General features: G+C 40.2%; 1 protein-coding gene across 4 annotated transcripts in view; it reads right to left on the reverse strand.

Moving 5' to 3' along the window:
• The window catches only part of dock3 (dedicator of cytokinesis 3), a 60068-nt gene that overhangs the window by 10670 nt on the left and 29669 nt on the right, over positions 1-19729 (reverse strand). For 3 of the 4 annotated variants that reach the window (XM_061698428.1, XM_061698419.1, XM_061698410.1), the window contains exons 15-45: positions 18519-18643; positions 18237-18399; positions 18022-18128; positions 17165-17336; positions 16978-17075; positions 16229-16312; positions 16013-16113; positions 15841-15922; positions 13697-13867; positions 12958-13150; positions 12703-12830; positions 12416-12562; positions 12219-12317; positions 12032-12126; positions 11754-11829; positions 11563-11663; positions 10516-10574; positions 10269-10417; positions 10098-10183; positions 9967-9993; positions 9792-9887; positions 8634-8694; positions 8454-8547; positions 7586-7734; positions 6297-6383; positions 6104-6208; positions 5730-5871; positions 4544-4710; positions 2202-2288; positions 210-389; positions 51-134 (exon numbers count right to left, since the gene is read on the reverse strand). In XM_061698428.1, the coding sequence (XP_061554412.1) occupies positions 51-134; positions 210-389; positions 2202-2288; positions 4544-4710; positions 5730-5871; positions 6104-6208; positions 6297-6383; positions 7586-7734; positions 8454-8547; positions 8634-8694; positions 9792-9887; positions 9967-9993; positions 10098-10183; positions 10269-10417; positions 10516-10574; positions 11563-11663; positions 11754-11829; positions 12032-12126; positions 12219-12317; positions 12416-12562; positions 12703-12830; positions 12958-13150; positions 13697-13867; positions 15841-15922; positions 16013-16113; positions 16229-16312; positions 16978-17075; positions 17165-17336; positions 18022-18128; positions 18237-18399; positions 18519-18643 (3515 nt within the window). The remainder of the gene's footprint in view (positions 1-50; positions 135-209; positions 390-2201; positions 2289-4543; positions 4711-5729; positions 5872-6103; positions 6209-6296; positions 6384-7585; positions 7735-8453; positions 8548-8633; positions 8695-9791; positions 9888-9966; positions 9994-10097; positions 10184-10268; positions 10418-10515; positions 10575-11562; positions 11664-11753; positions 11830-12031; positions 12127-12218; positions 12318-12415; positions 12563-12702; positions 12831-12957; positions 13151-13696; positions 13868-15840; positions 15923-16012; positions 16114-16228; positions 16313-16977; positions 17076-17164; positions 17337-18021; positions 18129-18236; positions 18400-18518; positions 18644-19729) is intronic. The other variant, XM_061698438.1, reaches the window with a different exon arrangement.

Below are 19729 nucleotides of genomic sequence, written 5' to 3' on the forward strand. Positions count from 1 at the left end.
AGGCTATTTGCATTCTATCTGTGAAGTATCCAATGAGAGCTCCGTCTGACCTGCTCCTGCATCAGGTCCTTGAGGTGCGTGATCCTCTCCGCGTCCTCCGGGTGACTGCTGATGTAGTCCTTGTCGAAAAACGCCTGTTGAAGAGGTGTCGAACGAACAAGATAACGTCACGCTCCGACTACATTCAAAGCAACGATTCGGTGGGCTACCTCTTGGTATCTGGCGATGCCTCCGTTCACCGCGGCGTCGATGATCCCATTGAGGCACATGCTGAGCGGGTTGATGTTGCCGTGATGCTGTCTGTGTTGGTACTGGCTGATCAGAGTCCGCAACTCCTGGGTTTTATTCTCCACCACGTAAATGGCATTCTCCAGAGGGCTCACCTCCACCTGGAAGTAGAATAGATTTAGTGGATTGAAAGGGAGGAGAAGCTATGTGCGTAAAAAAAAAAAAGAGCTGACTCAAAACTACAACCTTAACAAAGATAAAAATGCTCCTTTCTGATTGACTATTGCAGTGATTCTCAAGGGCTCCCTCTAGTGGTACTCAGTGCATGTGGTATTCTTAGCAATGAGTGTACTGAATTTCTTAGCAATGACTGCATGCAACCATTCCATCTCAAACGCCATCTTCCAACCAAACACACAACACTTAAGGACATTCATCCATCCATCCATTTTCTGAGCCGCTTATCCTCACAAGGGTCGCGGGTGTGCTGGAGCCTATCCCAGCTATCTTCGGGCAGGAGGCGGGGTACACCCTGAACTGGTTGCCAGCCAATTGCAGGGCACACAGAAACAAACAACCATTCGCACTCACATTTACACCTAGGGGCAAGTTAGAGACTTCAATTAACCTACCATGCATGTTTTTGGGATGTGGGAGGAAACCGGAGTACCCGGAGAAAACCCACACAGACAGGGGGAGAACATGCAAACTCCACACAGGCGGGGCCGAGGATTGAACCCCGGTCCTCAGAACTGTGAGGCAGACGCTCTAACCAGTCGTTCACCCTTAAAACATACCGTTTTATTTAACTTTCATTTAAAATACATTCAATAACTGTTTGTGTTGAATCATTTACTTAAGTTCCAATTGTTATTTCACTTTTTATGTGCGATACATTTTAATTGAATTCAGGCACACATTTTGTATTTTCATATATTGAAGTGCAGTATTAATTTTCAAACACTTCATAATGTTACAGTGGCTTAAACATGTTTTTTTTAAATCCAAGACATTACGCTTTCGTTTTCACTTTTAATGTCCGGTACATTTTACTTTTAAAATAGTAAAATAGCTATTTTTAAGTCAACTCAATTTCATTTACAGAGCACTTTAAAAAGAACCACAGCTGAAACTAAGTGTTGTGGATAAATAAATATCAAAGAATAATGTGTTGAAAGCAAAGGAATAAAAATGCATTTTGAGGCGAGGTTTAAAAGTAGACGGAGAAGGGATTAGTCATTTTGAGATTTGAAAACAAATAGAATTGTTAAAATGAACTTTAAACTTCGAGCGCATACATTTTAAATACAGTTCAGTTGAATTTAACATTTATGTAGAATGTATTTCTGTTTTCCCTTGTAGTTACATTTTTAGAACTGTTTATTTTCAAACATTTATTTTGATACAATTTTTATAAAAAATTTATGTGTGATAAATTTTAATTGAATCATTATTTGAGTAGTTTTTTTTATTATTTTGCGATATTTAAACACAATGTTAACATTTCAACTGTGCATAATGCTACATTAGTTTACAATAATATTGAAAACACTTGTTAGGACTATAAAATGCACCTCGTTCATGACGAACACTCGGGCCTACTACACTACTATATTTTTATGTCGTCATGTTGGTGATACTTGGAGAATTAAGTATTTTTGAGGTAGTATGTGGCGTAAAAAGTTTGAGACTCACTGGACTAAGGCGTGTGTTCATTATTGTATTACAATACTTGTACTGCCTAATAGCGACAAGAATTTCCGCCACTCCTGAAGCTAAATAAGTTACAAAAATAATAGATATGTACACATCTCAATTGAACTAAATAGCTCTCTATTTGGGTAAAAGCATTTTGGATACAACTCCCGCATTGGATTGTGCAGGTCAAAGTTGAAGAGCAAAACACAGCCAAATGATGATTGAAGATTCTCCAGAAAATGTCAAGAATATGCGGCATGCAACGCATTCCTCACCACTTCTCTCCTTTCCACCTCGGCCCAGCGGGAGATGCCCGGGAGAGGGCGGGAGAGGATCAGGGTGGTTCTCTCGATCCACAGGCTCTGTGGAACAAGCAGAAAACAGAGATTTGTCCTGCATTATCTACACCAAGCGTTAACATGGGGCTCAGTGGGTAAGAGTGGGGGGAAACGGGTAGCAGTCGTGCAGAGCACCGTGTCGGCCGGCGCAATGATGAGCTGAAGTGAAAAGCTCTCAGTTTGACATTTAGGTCACTGTGTCACCCCTGTGTCACGTAGTGCTCCTTGAACAAATTGCAGCTTTCTGAACTCTGAGGTAGGAAAGAGTGAAAAAAAATCTCTTCCATCCAAATTGAATCAACAATTGAATGCTAACAGTTTGCCAATGTCCTTTCCTTTCGTCAATTTTTCTTGCTCTCATTTTGATAATGGATGCTGATTAAATATGACTTCCATTACTACTGACTGTAGCTCCTTTTTGCCTTTTCGTCCTAAGCTCCTGTTGTCATAATTTCCCACTTCATCTCTACTCAACATGCTTTACACGTATTCCAGTGCTGGGCATAAATGAGTACAGTACAGCTTGCAATACAAGTGACCTGAATGGTGAAATTTGCAGTGGTTTGGCAGATACTTAACAATTTGTCTTTATTGCCACCACCATTCGAAGTTTACTGAAAAACTAAACGTAAAATTAACAGAAATACACTTTGTGCATTTAAAACAAGCACATAGCTTCACTGTAAGAAAGTTAACAAATGTTAACAAACAATGCAAAACACCATAGACAGGCTAACGAAGACAATGTGTCGGTGTTATAACCCTTTAAAGAACAGCTGTTTGAACACAAACAGTGGAGAAACAGATGTAGACAGGTAATATAACAATACTCACAGGCATATATTCTTGGTCCTCTGTGAAGAGTGACTAATACATATTAATGCTGAGTTGTGACTCTCGTCCGTCTCCATCAATATCCGTATACATTATATTGCCTCCAGGTGACAATGGCACGCACACCAGAAGGAGCAGCACAATTTCATTGAATTGAAATTTTACATTTTAGTGAAATGAATATGTCATAACTATGTCTTTTCAAGTACAATGTTATAGAGTGATATTTTGCTTGTTAAAAACACATGAGAGAAATGTATGTTTGAGGAGGCTGGAACGGATAATAATTGGGTTTTCCATTCATTGCTGCCCACATTTGTTCCATTCAGAATCAATATTTTTTATGACTGCAACTTTAGGTTAACAAGTTGGGGAAGGTTTGAGCTGTGTGCGGTGGAAAACTGACAGAAATGCACAACATAAAGTGCCAGAATTTAAAGAAGTCAAAAAGTTGTGCTATCGCAACATAGACACGTCCACCAATATCATTGACCACTAGTATAAGTGTATTAAGCGCTACAGGGTTTGCCATAGCAACAACAGACATGTTAATATCCATCGGGTACGGTAATATCAAAACCATTTTGAAACTATTAATTTTGGTCTTTTGAAGGCATTATATGGTATACTAACGCAACTCAAAATTGTAAAGCTGGAGCTGGAAATGAATTTCAGAAAATTCATTATAAATATATTCATTATATTGATTTTCATTGAGGAAGCGGTACAAAATGATAGTATTGAAGAGGACAATATCATCAGGAGCATCAATTTGAGGTTAAAATTAGTAGAGACTGGGGTAAATAATTAATGGTCAATTACTGTGTATCCATTCGTGGCAGATTTTACTCAACGCATCTTTAATTGTAGAGTACTTCAAAAACAACCATGACTGAAACTAAGTGATGTCCACAAATAAAAATCCAACATAAGATGAAACAATTACACATAAAACAACTAAAAATGAAAGATTTTATTATTATTATTATTATTCCAAGTTTAAAGACAAACAATAAAAATGGGTTTTAGGACCAGTTTTTAAAAATATTTTCTATAGCATGTAGTATTACCAAAAGTAGATCTTTGATTGCAGTAGAGATTTGTCAATGTGCATACACAAAATGTAAGTTTACTCACAAATGCATTCATTGTTGCAAAGCACACAACAAATACACGGCAGTGAACAACAACCATAAAAGTCTAATTATCATAAACATTCTGAACTGAATTGTGATTGTATTCACGGAGAAAAGGAACTGTATTGTACTGTACTGATTTTTGCTGAGCACTTTATTTAGTCACATTCAGGCAACTCAAGTTCTCCATTGTGACCACCACCAAGGTCCACCTCCTACTTTTGCAGCGCCTCACTGGAATGAACCACAGCATTGTGCTTTTAAAGTGGTGCTACATCTTAAATTCAGACAACGACTGGCTCACCGTACCCTGAACTCGTTTTCGCGGTCCTTGGGGCCCTTGTGGAAAGGCCTGTCATAGTGGAAGCGGCTGACATTGTTTATGCGGTAGAAGCTCTTGATCCTCTCGGGCACGCGCTCCAGTTGAGGCACATCTGAGATGTCGGACACTGGAGTCACCGCATAGATCTGCAAGTCTGCAAGCTGAGTGTCAAGGAACACACTGACAGGCACAAAAGAGAATAGAATAATTAAAAAAAAAAAAAAAAACAGTTCTTGTATTGGTTTACTGTCCTATTTATAACCATTATACTGTATATGATGTAAATAATTTTACCCAAACCTTTCATTCACTGATGCAAATGAACTATTTAAAATGAAGAAAAATGATGTTTTTACAAGGAAAGCTATAGATTGCATGGTCATCATACATAGTAATAATACACAAGTGTACGAAAACCCCAATCAGTATTAAGTGCGATTTTTGACGCACTCAACATGATTTTTGACACTCTTACTTCCTATAAATTCATGATGCAGAAAACATTTTGTGTAATTAGACACAATAAATATGAATGTTGCAATTAAAAGTGTGCAACAAAAATATCTCAGGCAGATGCAAATAAATGCATTTCTATCCCTGTGGGATACAAATATAGAGTGGCTATAAAAAGACTACACACCGCTTTTCAAACGTCAGGTTAGTGTGCTTAAAAAAAAGAGACCGAGATAAAGAATTTAAAAACTTTTTTTCATATCATTTGAAATAATATGGTTGCACAAGTGTGCGCACCCTCTTATTACTGGGGTATGGCTGTGTTCAGAATTACCCAACCACATTCAAACTCATGTCATGTACTGTTTGTGCTGCCCCCAATTTAACATGAGTTTGAAGGTCAGTGGTTATCGATCACATTCATTCATTTCAAATAGTTGAAATTATTAATTTTAGTCTCATTTTTGATATCGCAAAAACCTGACATTTGAACAGGGGTGTGTGGACTTTTTATATCCACTATAAATTTTCAGCACCGTGTGGAATGGTACTACTATTTCTCTTTTTGGTGCAGCAGGTATATCTTCTTATATATTAGAATTTTGCTCTTTTGACAGACATTAATGCTATGATTAACTATCTTACACAAACACAAAAGCATAACATTTCATCAGCTGAGAAAAAAAACAAAAAAACATAATTTTCGTGTGGGTGGGATACACTGAGCATCACTCTGCAGGATGGTGTCATCGGGTTGGTTGGGATGCTGCATGGCGATGGCTTGCGGAAATTCTCCCAGCATCCTTTGCTGGAAGTCCTCGAGCCGTTCGTAGTCATAGCCACGACAGACAAACTCTTTGTTCTGGAAAGAAGTGGAACGGGCGTCGCATTCACAAGAATGGCGAGTGAGTGAAGTGGGTCAACTTGAGGAAGAAGAGGAGCACCTTTAATGAGCTTAAAGTGAAACATTTACAAATGCAAAATGCTATTGTTTCATTGTCTGGCACACTCTCTCGGTCTTCCCCAAGTGACTGTAAGTGACATCATCTCATCCTGAGCACAGATGGAACCAGACTAAACTTGGAGAGTCTTACCCTGAGGAAGAAGGGAAACTTCCTGCCATAGAAGCCCATTCGAAAAAACTCGGGTTCGATCCGCTGCTGCTCGATAATGTTGTCGTAGTACGCCGCCTCCATTTTCTGACATAGAATGACACGGGATGAAAATGGCTAAATGACACATTATCATTGGGAGAGCACAACCAGGAATCACCTAGACTTGACTTACCCGTATCCAGCTGAGGCTCTGGTAATCGTATAACGTCTCATACTGGAAAGCCAGCTCCCGACACAGCGAGATGCCGTATTCCCAACACTGCAGGACCACATACGAGGAAATTATTTGGAACTTTCACTTGAAGTTGGGACACAAAGCAAAAAAAAATAAAAAATCATGCTAGCCATGAAAACAATGCATGGCAACCATATAATATAGGTAACTAGACTTATTTACTAAGGAATGTGGTTGATATTATACTGTATATAGGTGGCCGCACAGTGGTGCATTGGTTAACGGCACTGCTGCCTGGTTGGTCAACTCTTGCCATAATTTACTTCTCAGTTGCTCAAGGGGGATTTGGCCTCTAAAACAATTACATTTTGTGAATGGATGGAGAAATTCTCAGGAAGCAAATCACATTTTAACAGAAACATGACCTGCCGATATATAAAATTAGACAACTGTTGTTTTGAGCTTGCAAATGACTGCAACTTTAGGTTAACAAGTTGGGGAAGGTTTGAGCTGTGTGCGGTGGAAAACTGACAGAAATGCACAACATAAAGTGCCAGAATTTAAAGAAGTCAAAAAGTTCTGCTATCGCAACATAGACACGTCCACCAATATCATTGACCACTAGTATAAGTGTATTAAGCGCTACAGGGTTTGCCATAGCAACAACAGACATGTTAATATCCATCGAGTACGGTAATATCAAAACCATTTTGAAACTATTAATTTAGGTCTTTTGAAGGCATTATATGGTATACTAACGCAAATCAAAATTGTAAAGCTGGAGCTGGAAATGAATTTAAGAAAATTCATTATAAATATATTAATTATATTGATTTTATTTGAGGAAGCGGTACAAAATGATAGTATTGAAGAGGACGATATCATCAGGAGCATCAACTTGAGGTTAAAATCAGTGGAGACTGGGGTAAATAATTAATGGTCAATTACTGTGTATCCATTAGTGGCAGATTTTACGCAACGCATCTTTAAATGTAGAGTACTTCAAAAACAACCATGACTGAAATAAGTGATGTCCACAAATAAAAATCCAACATAAGATGAAACAATTACACATAAAACAACTAAAAATGAAAGATTTTATTATTATTATTATTATTCCAAGTTTAAAGACAAACAATAAAAATGGGTTTTAGGACCAGTTTTTAAAAATATGTAAATCTTTTGCGTGCCACTCTGAATTTATTCAGGCAAAATGTGGGTGAGGTTCTGTGCTACTTGAGGCAGAAAGGAATTCCAGGTCGAATGTCGGCTCAACATCGCCTTACCTTGCCCTTGTTGAAGTAGTGGAGGATTTTACGACTCAGGTTCTCCTTGCGTTGCCACTCGCTCTGGCAGGGATAGTGGAGAAAATCCCTCAGTGGCCGGTCCTCCCAGTGGAGCAGCTCCCAGTACAGTAAGAGCGTGAATGCCGCCTCTGTCAGAAACCATTCACGGTTCAAGAACAAAGTGTCAGAAAACGTGTGCTGCTGTGATATCTGCCCTGTCATAATAACGACACATGTTGGGACAGTTTGTACAGTCTGGCCACCGGAGCGTGCCGGGTCCCTTCCAGACATTCTGGGCCATATTTTTGTGAACAGATGTCAGAAGCCGCCTAAAGCGTAACAACTGTTTTTTGATGTATGAAAGAGCAAAGTAACAAAGTTCCGTCTAATAGATGTAATTATATCTGCTCCACTCTGTGCCCTCTGCAGAAGTACTTTGTTACATACAGGATTCACTACATGGCACTTTTCTTTTGTTTTATTAGCACACAGCAGTTCACACACAAAAATCCTGTGCCAGCAGTTTGAGGAATTATAAATTGTCTGTCAATGTCTATGCAATGTCTTACTCGCATCGCAGCCTGTTAGTTCTCTAGTTTTATGAAACGAGGTATCACAGTCATATCATATGAAATCCTATTTTGCATAATTTATTGACACACTTGTGTCAACTACATGATTCGATTTACTGACAACCTCTTCTGCCTTCCTGCTCACAATAATCAAATATAGCCCCGAGTCATATATCCCAAATGTTTACAATAAAAAAAACAAAAACTTTCTTGAAAGGGTTTCTGTGGCAACAAACTCAAACCAAAATTCCACTTTGTCTGCATAAACTGAGTGCAGGAGGTAGTATTTCCGAGACCTGTGAAGTCTTCTGCTTGGAGATGCAGGTCACACAGCTTGTGGATGTAACGGATATACATGTCCTCCTTGTTGACCTCCGATTTGTAGAAGTTCTGGGTTTGAGTGAAGAAAGGTAATTTAAAATCATAATTCACGTGGGGACAAAGTAAGAATATTGAAAAAAATGATGATGTCTCACCATAAGGTTGACAGAGCCGCCCATTTTCTTATTCTCGACTTCATCTCCTTTCATGCAGTCCCTACCCCCACCCCCCCCAAAAGTGATATTCATTAATTATCCCAAACCGACTAATCGTCGGACAGAAGTGCTTAAAAATTTAAACAAACGTTCTTGTGGATTACCGCACAAAAAGTCCCACAGAGACACTCCTTTTATTTTTTTTGTGGTGCCTTAAGACACAAGTTTAATTCGTTACTCAAAACACGTATCTCAAGTCATCTTTTTCCATTAAAATGAATGGAAATGCCAATAATCAGTTCCAATCTTCCCCCCAAAAAGACAACAAATGTGTATTTTAATGAGGAAAAGTAGCTCGCCATTAAATTGTACTTTATAAAAACATACAGTGATGGCATAATTAAAAAGAATGAAATTGTTTTTGTCACACTGCATCAATTAAATGGCTATTGTGCTGCTCTTTCTTGTCTGCCCACCTTGGCCACCAGGGGCAGAATAGGACAGGCAGACGGATATACTGCTTATTGCGACATCTCAGTTCTTCTCAGCTCATCATATATTAGTCGTTCCTCACAGATGATAAAGAACATATTACTGGGAGCATTGTTCTATTGTCTGTGTGCATGCGTTGCTGCACTCTTTGTCTTCAATCCATTGCTTCAAGGGTTATAACACCGGAACATAGATGCTATTTAGCATTAGCATTAAGCTAGCGGTCACAAAGGCTAAGATATGTGTTGTTAAGTACATGAGGTATAATTCTCTGTCTTTAATGTTTAGTTTAACAGTAACTTGAAGGCTCTTTTTTAACTATGGCTATTTGCCAAAATCAAAGTACAAAAATCAACCCAATGACAGCTCGTATTTTTAAAAAACTCGTGAGCTGAGGCCCCACTGTATTTATTTAATGATATGATTTGAATCCCTCAAATTCAGTATAAATTCATGAGAGACGTCCATCAATCCATCCATTTCCCGAAACGCTTATCCTCACGCCTATCTCAGCTAACTTCGGGCGAAAGGCGGGTTACACCCTCAATTGGTCGCCAGCCAATTGCAGGGCACATCCAAACAAACAACCATTTGCACTCAAATTTAGAATGCAAATGGTTGGCCGCAATTTAGTCTTCAATTAACCTGGCATGCATGTTAGTTTACCTGTAGTCCAGCAGTCGTTCCACAAGCCTTGTGACTGATGTGACAAATGAGATGCCCGTCTCTCTCCAGGTCTCCTGCTCTATCTTCTCCAGTAGACTGAACAGAAAGAAAAATCAGATGTTCTTCGTGAGGCTGCGAGCAGATCTAACTATTCTGTGGCAACTCTGTAACTTACCTAGGGTAAGGTCCAAACAACTGGGTCCTAAGGTGAAACAGGCAAAATATATTTATATATGGATATGTTTGTTCAATAACCTTTTAAATGGAAGAACATCCTGAATGTCAGAAAGCAGGTTTAATACTCACAAAAGGCTGAAGAGCTCCCTGTGATTATCGTCGCCTTTGCCATCTGACACCATGCTGTCCAGCTTATCCATCAGCTCTGCTTCCACCTACGTACAAAACAAGGGCGCAATCAGCCAAAATGTGTGGGTTTGCTACGAGAGGACAACGGCGACAACACAATGTCACGGTGACCTGTTTGAAGTTTCCATTTTTCCTCTGCTCCCAGTCCATCATGTCATGGAAAATAGGAATCATTATGTTTCGAACCTCAGTCTGAGGGACCAGGGTGACTCCCAGAAAGGGGCCCATCATTCCTGGGATGAAGTGGGGTTTGTTGTCACCTAAATCGAAAAACCAAAGCCAACATATATCGTGATTTTGAGCGTCATTGTGGTAGAGTATGTGTTTATGATTGAATGATACACAGAATGAGTCAAACCTAATTTTTGCCACATGCTAAACAGTTCATATGCCATCAGTACTCTCATATCTCCATACCTGCAGAAAAAGACAAGTAGAACACTGTTAACATTGATGTGTAAAAGTCAATATCCCCATAAGGTACATTTAAGACTTGCTTTCCCATTGCACCCCTAAAAAGTAGACATTTTCCATTGACCTTCATATTCATTGTATTAAGTTGACAATATGCTGTTAGAAGAGCAAATTGGTCAAGCTACCGCACTTTTTTGTGAGGTTGTTTTCAGGGTGGACAATGACATGGTGTACATTTTTGGCTAATGTCAGCTTTTCCATTTATTGGGCACATAGTGTACCTTCACTTAGCAACATGATTTAGTTAGCAAGCTGACTGTGTACTGTTTAATAAATATATTTCGAAAGGTTTCTATACGAGTTGAAATTTCACAATGACAGAGTGGACATGTTAATCTTACAACATTCCGCCATACACATAATGTGATGAAAATTACAAAACACAAATGTAAATATTTACTCTGCAACCAACTAGCCACAGTTTCAACCTCCATTGAAGAAAGACAAAATGTTGGTCATAATGTCCTTGAAAACATCAGAGGGTTTCTTAAAGAAGCAGTTGTCCCATAATGACAGGGTGGACAGCAATTTAAGTGTGGAAATCTTCAGTATAATCATGTTAACAGAATAGACATTATCAACATGACTTTTATAGTCAAATTACTCGTTGTGGATACTAAAAGGATTTAGTATCATTTAACCACTTACTGTACAGGCTATAGTTAGCGTAGCAGTGTGTGGAACATGACAAAATCTTGTACATCCAGCATGGAGAAAAAAATTGGATAAAATGAAAGAAAGATGTTTTAAAAGGCTCATAAATCATTGTATTGGTATGTGTACAAATGGTTGGCCACTCAAAATAAGACCTCAGAGTTTCATTACTCTGCATTTCTGAGTGATAAAGACAAGGACAGCAAAGGCAATTCATAGAGATCTTGACTTGTTTTGAAATGGAAAGCTTGCACACCACAACGTGGTGGTTACTTACTTATCCAGAACTTTCTTTCTTTTGGCGGGCCCGAGTGCCTCCAGTTGCAGACTGGGCTGATTGATGTACAGCACGGTGAGGCTGAAAAAGGAGTTCCATACCTAACGCACACGGAAATAAAGGTAAACAAAGACCACACACGCACGTCATGAAAATGCATCAGATGTTTTCGTGTATTTACACAAACACACCTTGAAATCGAAATCCACCTCGGAAAAGTTCTTGTGCAGCGCCGGAGAAAGAAGCTGCGTTGTCACGACTATGATGCTGCAGAAAACAAAGCGAGTGTGTCACTTTCATCTCCCAAAAAAAAAAGGTAGCAACCAAAAATAGATGACAGGGATGGCAGCACAAGTGTAACCTTCACAACAGGGTAATTTGAAGAAGAGTCTGATCTAATGACAGCTTGTGTTCCCTAACCTTCAATGGGACAATGACTGCATGTCACAAAGGAAGAGGTTAGACTCACTGACTGGTTAGAAGTCTCATGACACTCCAATCTCGTGGGAAGATTGTCAGTTTCATCAGGTTGCGGAATACGCAGAAGATCTTGAGCAGGAACTCCTTGAAACAAATATATTTAACATGTCGTTTAGGGATGAGGCAAGCAAGTTTCAGGGGAAAACATCTCTCATCTATGAATCTCATTTTCCCACTTTGAGTTCCTCTTTGCTGTGGAAGTTGTTGAGTAGATGGTGAAAGTGGATCTCTGTCATCTGTCGGAGCAGAGAGAGAAGACAGGACACATACTCCCCCTAGAGGAGAGAAAATTACACATAGAAGGTTGGAAAGGTTAATGAAATGAATAAATAAATGGTTTTGTTCACACATCAGAATGGTTTATTGAGCCCACCGTTATCTCTGCCGTGCACTGGGGGCATCGTTGTCCTCGGGATGTCTCAACAGAGTGAGACTTGCTCATGATTGACAGGAGAGTCTGGAGCAACACGTCCAAGAGGCTCTCCACCATCATCTCCACTTCCTCCTGAACAGAAGATTCCTGAGAGCAGGCATGTTAGAGGGTTGGTTCAATGCAATCGGAAAATACATCGCCAACACAACAGACAACCAAACGGGAAGACGATAGCTCAACTTGATTGAAAAGCATTTCCCTATCGTTTATGTGACAATGCACCATACCATTGAACTGCTTTTGATGATGGAAAAGATGCTGCTAAGGATGCCGGAACAGATGAGTAGCTCCCTCTGCTGGCGCAAGTGCAAGTGAATGTGATGCAAAACAACTGGAAGCAAAATGCTTCGCGACTCTGAGAAGAGATACACGAGAAAAAGCGGACAGATGGATTTTAAAACGAAGAGTAAAATTAGTCTCAAACACATTGATTACATTGCAATGTGATATATCATTTTGTATCTTCACAAAGAAATTCTCACCAGGGAAGAAGAAGAGGCGGCTTTCGACGGTACGTGCAATCGACTGCAGTTTGACAACGTCCATCGACTGGCCGATGTCAACGGTGCTGGGCATACTTCCGAGGGTGCCACGAACATATTCAGCCACCTCCTGAACCGTAAACATCTGCAGCAGCTCATCAAAGATATCAGGGAAGCTGTTCAACAGTGCTGCCTGGGAGTGGAACAAAAAAATAATAAAGGACTCAGTGTTTAAAAACCTAACAGAAAACACATCAACGTCAAACATTCCTGTTACAAAACAGCCCAAGAGATGTCCAGCTATTTATATTCCTAAAGAAGTTGTCTAAGACGTTAACACAAGATGGCAGTTTAGGCATACTCCGGTCTTTCTTGTCAAAACAGGATAACAGGTGCCAAAGATAAATCTCAATGGCAAATCATGCCTGATAGTTGTGGGACCAACGCATAATGTTGTGACTTACTGAGACTGATGAAAGACCTGAAGCAATACCACAGAGACATGCAGCGGATCACACCCCTCCAAGTTCAAGCCAAGAGAGGGGCAAAATAGGACGATACGCAGAATGAAATATAAAACAAGTACAACAAAAATGAAATAAGAGACAAAAATTAATCAATGAAACATAAATGCAAACCGTAAATATGAACAAATGAAAAATACAAACAAAGATAAATAAGACTTCCAAAGAGATGGTAACATGTGCAAGTAGACAAGGAAGACATTCCCCATTCAGACCTGAGTGAACACCAGGTTCTCTGAGCTGCGGCTGTCCAGACTCAGGACAAAGCGGATGGACTGAAAGAGCTCCTGGATGCTGGCTCGGAACTGCTCCTCCTCCATCCCGCAGGTCGCCCGTGCATACAGAATACGGGACTGGACTATGAACTTGAACAGGTACTCCAGAGCCTGAGGGAGGGAGTGAGCAGTCGATGTTTCCCATTTGAAGATTTCAAACAAACATCTTGAAAAAATGCACATCCCTCATTTAACAACAACTAATCAACATCTTTGGAAATCGCACTGATGCACATTAGTGAGAGCCGTGGTTTTGGTCAGAGACTCAAAGTGGGGAGGGATTAGTGAAGTCAGACTGCAGTGGGAGGAAAAAAAACCTTTGGAATTTCTTACATTTTTACATAAATTGCTAATAAAAAATAGTATGATATTAATCTAAAGCACAACAATAAACAGTGTCTACTTATAATAATACCACACAAAATTATATTTCATCATATTATATAAAGCATAATATGTGGTTGACTCTCCTTTGGCAGCAATAACCTCAACCAAAGCTTTCCTGTAGTTGCAGATAAGACGTGCGCAACATTCAGGATGAATTTTAGACAATTCCTCTACAAAATTGTTGCAGTCCATCAAGATTCCTGGGATGTCTGGTGTGAATTGCTCTCTTTATGTCATGTCACAGCATCTCCATCAGGTTGAGGTCAGGACTTTGATGAAAATGTAATATCTTCCTCTGAAGCCATACTTTGTTAATTTACTTCTGTTTTGATTCATTGTCCTGTTGCAACACCCATCCTTTTTTTAGCTTCAACTGTTGGACAGATGGCCTCATATTCTTCTGCAAAGTATTTTGATAAACACGCGAATTCCATTTTCCTTTGATAATAGCAAGCTGTCCAGGCCCTGAGGAAGCAAAGCGCGCCCATACCATGATGCTCCCTCCACCATGCTTCACAGTTGGGATACGGTTTTGATGTTGTGTGCTGAGACATTTTCCTCCACAAATTGTATTGTGTGTTCCTCCCAAACAATTCAACTTTGGTTTCCTCTACCAACCAATATTTTGCCAGTAGTGCTATAGAACATCCAAGTGCTCTTTAGCAAACATCAAACGTCCAGCAATGTTTTTTTAAGACCGCAACGACTTCCTACTTGGTGTTGTCCCATGAACACCGTCCTTTTTTAATGTTTGACGTATGATAGATTTGTCAACAGAGATGTTGGCATGTGCCAGTGATTTCTGTAAGTCTTCAGCTAACACTCTAGGGTTATTTTTTACTTAATTGAGCATTCTGCCCTGTGCTCTTGTAGTCATCTTTACAGGACGGCCACTACTTGGAAGAGAAGCAACAGTTCTGACCTTTCTCTGTTTATAGACAGTTTTTTTTCTAACTGTGGACTGATGAACATCAGGACTTTTTGTAACCTTTTCCACCTTTATACACGTCAACAATGTTTAATTTGAGGTCTTCTGAGAGCTCTTTTGAGCAAGGCATGGTACACATCAGGCAATGCTTCTTGACAGGAGACAATTCTAACCGAGTGTGTCTTTTCTAGTGGCCAGAGAAGCTTAAAGCCACATTTCCAATATTGTGTCATTGATTGGACTCCAGGTTGTCTTACACCCGACTTTGATTAGCGCTTGCAGAATCCGTAGCCTCGAGGTTAATTTAATTTTTCTTCCCTGTTCTGTGAATGCTTACATCCTGTATTTTCAATAAAAATATGAAACATAATTGTTTGTGCGATATTAGTTTAAGCAAACGATGTTTGTTTATTCTTGTGATCAAAACATATTTTATGACTAATTTATCCAGAAATGTAAGAAATTCCAAATTCTTCAAAAACTTTTTCCTCTCATTTGTACGTTAAAATCTTGCTAGCATTTTCAACACTGCAAACTTCAACTAATTAAAAACATCAAATCTATGGAAATGCTAAACTGTGCACAAGTCAATATCTTGTTCCACGTTTGATCTTTTCTCTCAGCAAACGCACTTCCTGAGGCATCATATTACCCCTTATCAAGCCATTTGCTGCTTCAATACTAATCAATTCAGGCCATGCCAGCCATAAAAGACTCTCTGTCCTTCTGAAAGTGAACCACATCAAGTATCGGATGCACAATCCTTTACCCTCATGGCTTCCTGGATGTGGTCTTGTCGGACGACCTCAGCCGAGCGGTCCATGTACCACTTCAGGCATCGAATAAGCTCCCTGTGTGCACATTGTTTGAAACCATGCTGTCACCTTTGTTCAAATGAATGACTTATTACTTCTAACAAGAAATAGTAAATGTTTCTGTACTTGTATGCCAAAGCTCCAGCAAAGTGGTTTTGGATGTAAGAGTCCATTACAGGGCGGAAGTGGTAGAAACGGCTGTCCCTGAGCAAGTTGATGATAAATACCTGAAACACACACGGACAATAGATGATAGAATTATCTATTCGTTCCTTAACTTATAGTAACTATAGATAATTATAAAATTATAACATTGGACTTCTGCTGCTATAATTGTCCTACCAGAGACTGGAAAACAAGCGGGCCATATTTATCAGTGTTGTCATCTAAAAGACAGAAGAGTGTGTCCAGGACATCTCGAAGGAACTGTAGGAAAATAAAGAGTTAACGAATAAGAAAATACCAGAAGAGTTATCAACAATATAGAAAAATAGGAAAGACTGCAGAGGGAAGCGATAACTACGATGTGGCGCACCACACAAATGCACCTACAAAACAATCAGTGATTGGCAGTAGCTCTTGACTTGATATCATTCAAAATCAATACAAGTATATGCACATTGAAACCAACATGCCTGAACAATGACAAATAACTGGTACAGTGCGAAAAGGCCTTTGACCACCACATTGTCGAATATAATTGTAAATTCGCTGATAGGATATAGGACATAAAGCCATTAAAGAAGGCCGGGTGACATTTAAGCATTGACTTCACTGACCTCAAACATCTTAAGTCACATCTCCTTTAATATAACTAGGGATCTTGCTTTGACAAAGACAAATAATCCCTGTGACAAATGTAGTGGAGGCCAATTAGTAGACTGTGTCTAATTCTCTTGCTTTTTAATCACGAGGTGTACAATTAGTGAAGTCAGACTTTTAATATTGCCCGAATAAGATGAAATGTCACAGTTGCTGAAGGTTAATATCTTTGAAAATGTGTGTCAAACCCAATTAATACACTCTCAGGCTTCACATAGGATAAATTATTGTTACTTTAGTAGGTGATGGAAATATCTGACAGCACTGACCTTGACAATCTCTTCTCCACTGATCTGACGCAGTCGACCAAGGATGTCCAGAACTCTGTCTGGGTGCGTCTTCCAGTTCAAAAGAGCCAATAGGTCCACTAAAAGCAGCACACAACAAAATCTAATTCTGAAACATCTAAAACACAGGCTCATACAGTACATTATATTCAAGAACATGCATTGTTACCATTCTGTGTGAGTTTGGTGGAGCAGAGTATGGTGGAAACCCAGAAGGTCTCTTTAGGGCTCCTCTGGAAAGGCAGATTAGCTGGAAGGTTGGGACAACTGTTGAAGTCCTCCTTGCAGCAGGGCAGGCTGAGGTACAGGCCCTGGTTACTGAAGGTGGCATTCTCATCACACTGCAGCAGAAAAAGGAAAAAGGTCACCCACACAAACATTGAGAAAGTGGCAGCTTACAACAGGTTCCCACTTGGCACAAAACAATGCCAACTGGACACACTCTGCAACTAAAGTTTTTGTTTATTTGTTTTGAAAAAACAATGTTTAGAAATGGTTCTGTTGCCCAGATAGTAAATAAAAAGTACAAATTTGCAATTGTTGGTACCACTTGAGGTAATGCCCGTCCGTCTCAAATGGAAATCTGATTTAGCTGAAATCGGAATTACCACGTAACAGAATTCAAACAGATTCAGACAATTTAAAAAAAATATTTTCTTTGTTAGGCGTCATTCATTAATCTTTATGTACTAGAGCTAGTTAAAATTGAAAATGAAACCAAGATATTGTCATATAATTTGTCAATAAATTGAGGTGGGATAATGTTAGATTCCAGCTCACCCTCAACCTCACGAACAGAAAAAGGATGGATGGATGCATGCAAAAATTTACACTTTTAGAGTGTCACCTCATAAATGCAGAGCTACTTTGATCTGTATATTGTGACACTGGAGAGCTTTGATACCGATTTATGACATTTGAGAACCCAACGTTACTTCAAATCTAATGAAAAAGCAGGATGAATAAAACGAAAAGCAAACATGACCCTTTCTTATGGCTGCTTTGTGTTGGACCAGCGATTCTCACCTTGTAGACATACAGCTCATGGCTCTCGTCCGACAGCGTGGTCCCATCTTCTCTCATTAGAGGAGTGAAAGCAAAGCCGAAAAGTTTTTTCTCTCCTTTGTCTTTAGCTGAAATGACATAGATGTCAGTGACATGCGTCACAAAGCACCCTGGCTGTCCTCATGAAGGCCATAAAATGAGGGACAAGCCGCCGCCGGCCCACAGGACTGACTCACTGGAGCAGTGTCTGAACTCGAAGCGTAGGTGGGAGCCTCGGAAGCGATCTATGGGAATGGGAAGCTTGACCATCTCGCTCCAGCGAGGGCTGTTGTTGTGATAGAGGACGAAGGAGCGATATTCGGTCATGTTTGGCTCCCCGCTGCCCAAACTGATGCAGTCCTGCAAAGAAAGGAAGCACACAGCAACTAATGAGTGGATGCTGAGGGAGAACTCATGGAGTCACCATGACTGATGGAATGGTATTATGCTGAATGAATCATATTTGACACACGTCATACTTTGAGAGTGTCCCCGTCGGCGTAGAGGACATAGAGCGTCACTTCGATGTTCTTCTGGACACTCTTGCCACCCCGCTCAAATTCGCCTCGTTCCAGGGTCAAGTACAAGTCATTGCGAATGTCACCTGCGAGAATTAAAACGGAGAGAAAAATAATACAATGAGCTAAAGGTACATACTGTATAACTGCAATGCTTCAACACAGCATACGGCAAATGAACCATGGAGGATTCCTGACATCAATTGTAATACAATGTTTAATACGAGATTAATACAGTTCGAATATCCATCCATCCATCCATTTTCTGAGCCGCTTCTCCTCACTAGGGTCGCGGGTGTGCTGGAGCCTATTCCAGCTATCATCAGGCAGGAGGCGGGGTACACCCTGTACTGGTTGCCAGCCAATCGCAGGGCACATAGAAACAAACAACCATTCGCACTCACATTCACACCTACGGGCAATTTAGAGTTGTCAATCAACCTACCATGCATGTTTTTGGGATGTGGGAGGAAACCGAAGTGCCCGGAGAAAACCCACGCAGGCACGGGGAGAACATGCAAACTCCACATAGGCGGGGACAGGGATTGAACCCCGCTCCTCAGAACTTTGAGACAGACGCTCTAACCAGTCGGCCACCATCTCGCCCAGTTCGAATATAGTTATTGAAATTGTTTCCTTGGGGACATGAGTCACAAGTGGTAGATGGGAATGAAAGTATTTCAGAATTACTGTTGAAAGCACTTGAGGGTCATACAAGGTGTGTCAGAAAGATTTCGGGACTGGTGTCACCAAAGATATATTTCAAATCTAAACTACAAACTAAGATTTCACCTCGGAAGTAATCCCCTTTGAAGTCTAACACACTTTCCCAGCCTTCTCTGCCACGTCTTCATGCAATCCTGGAAGGATTCTTGTGGGGTCCTTCGAAGCGCCGTCGTCACGGCCATCGAGATGTCGTCCACGTCTTCAAAATGAGCCTCTTGAGCACGGAGCCAGCTCTGATGAGGAGCCAGTTTGCTCCAGCACGGTTCTTCTTAGCCAGGAACTGTTGGATGCTCAGGGCACTGTGCGCAACGCTCACCACTTCTCATGAAAAAAAAAAAATAAATAATGTAGTTTGGATTTAAAATGTCCGGCACGGTGGCCGACTGGTTAAAGCGTCAGCCTCACAGTTCTGGGGTCTGGGGTTCAATGCAATGCAAGGTCTGTCG

Source organism: Phycodurus eques, chromosome 1 (genome assembly GCF_024500275.1).
Source record: "Phycodurus eques isolate BA_2022a chromosome 1, UOR_Pequ_1.1, whole genome shotgun sequence".
Lineage (NCBI taxonomy): Eukaryota > Metazoa > Chordata > Actinopteri > Syngnathiformes > Syngnathidae > Phycodurus > Phycodurus eques.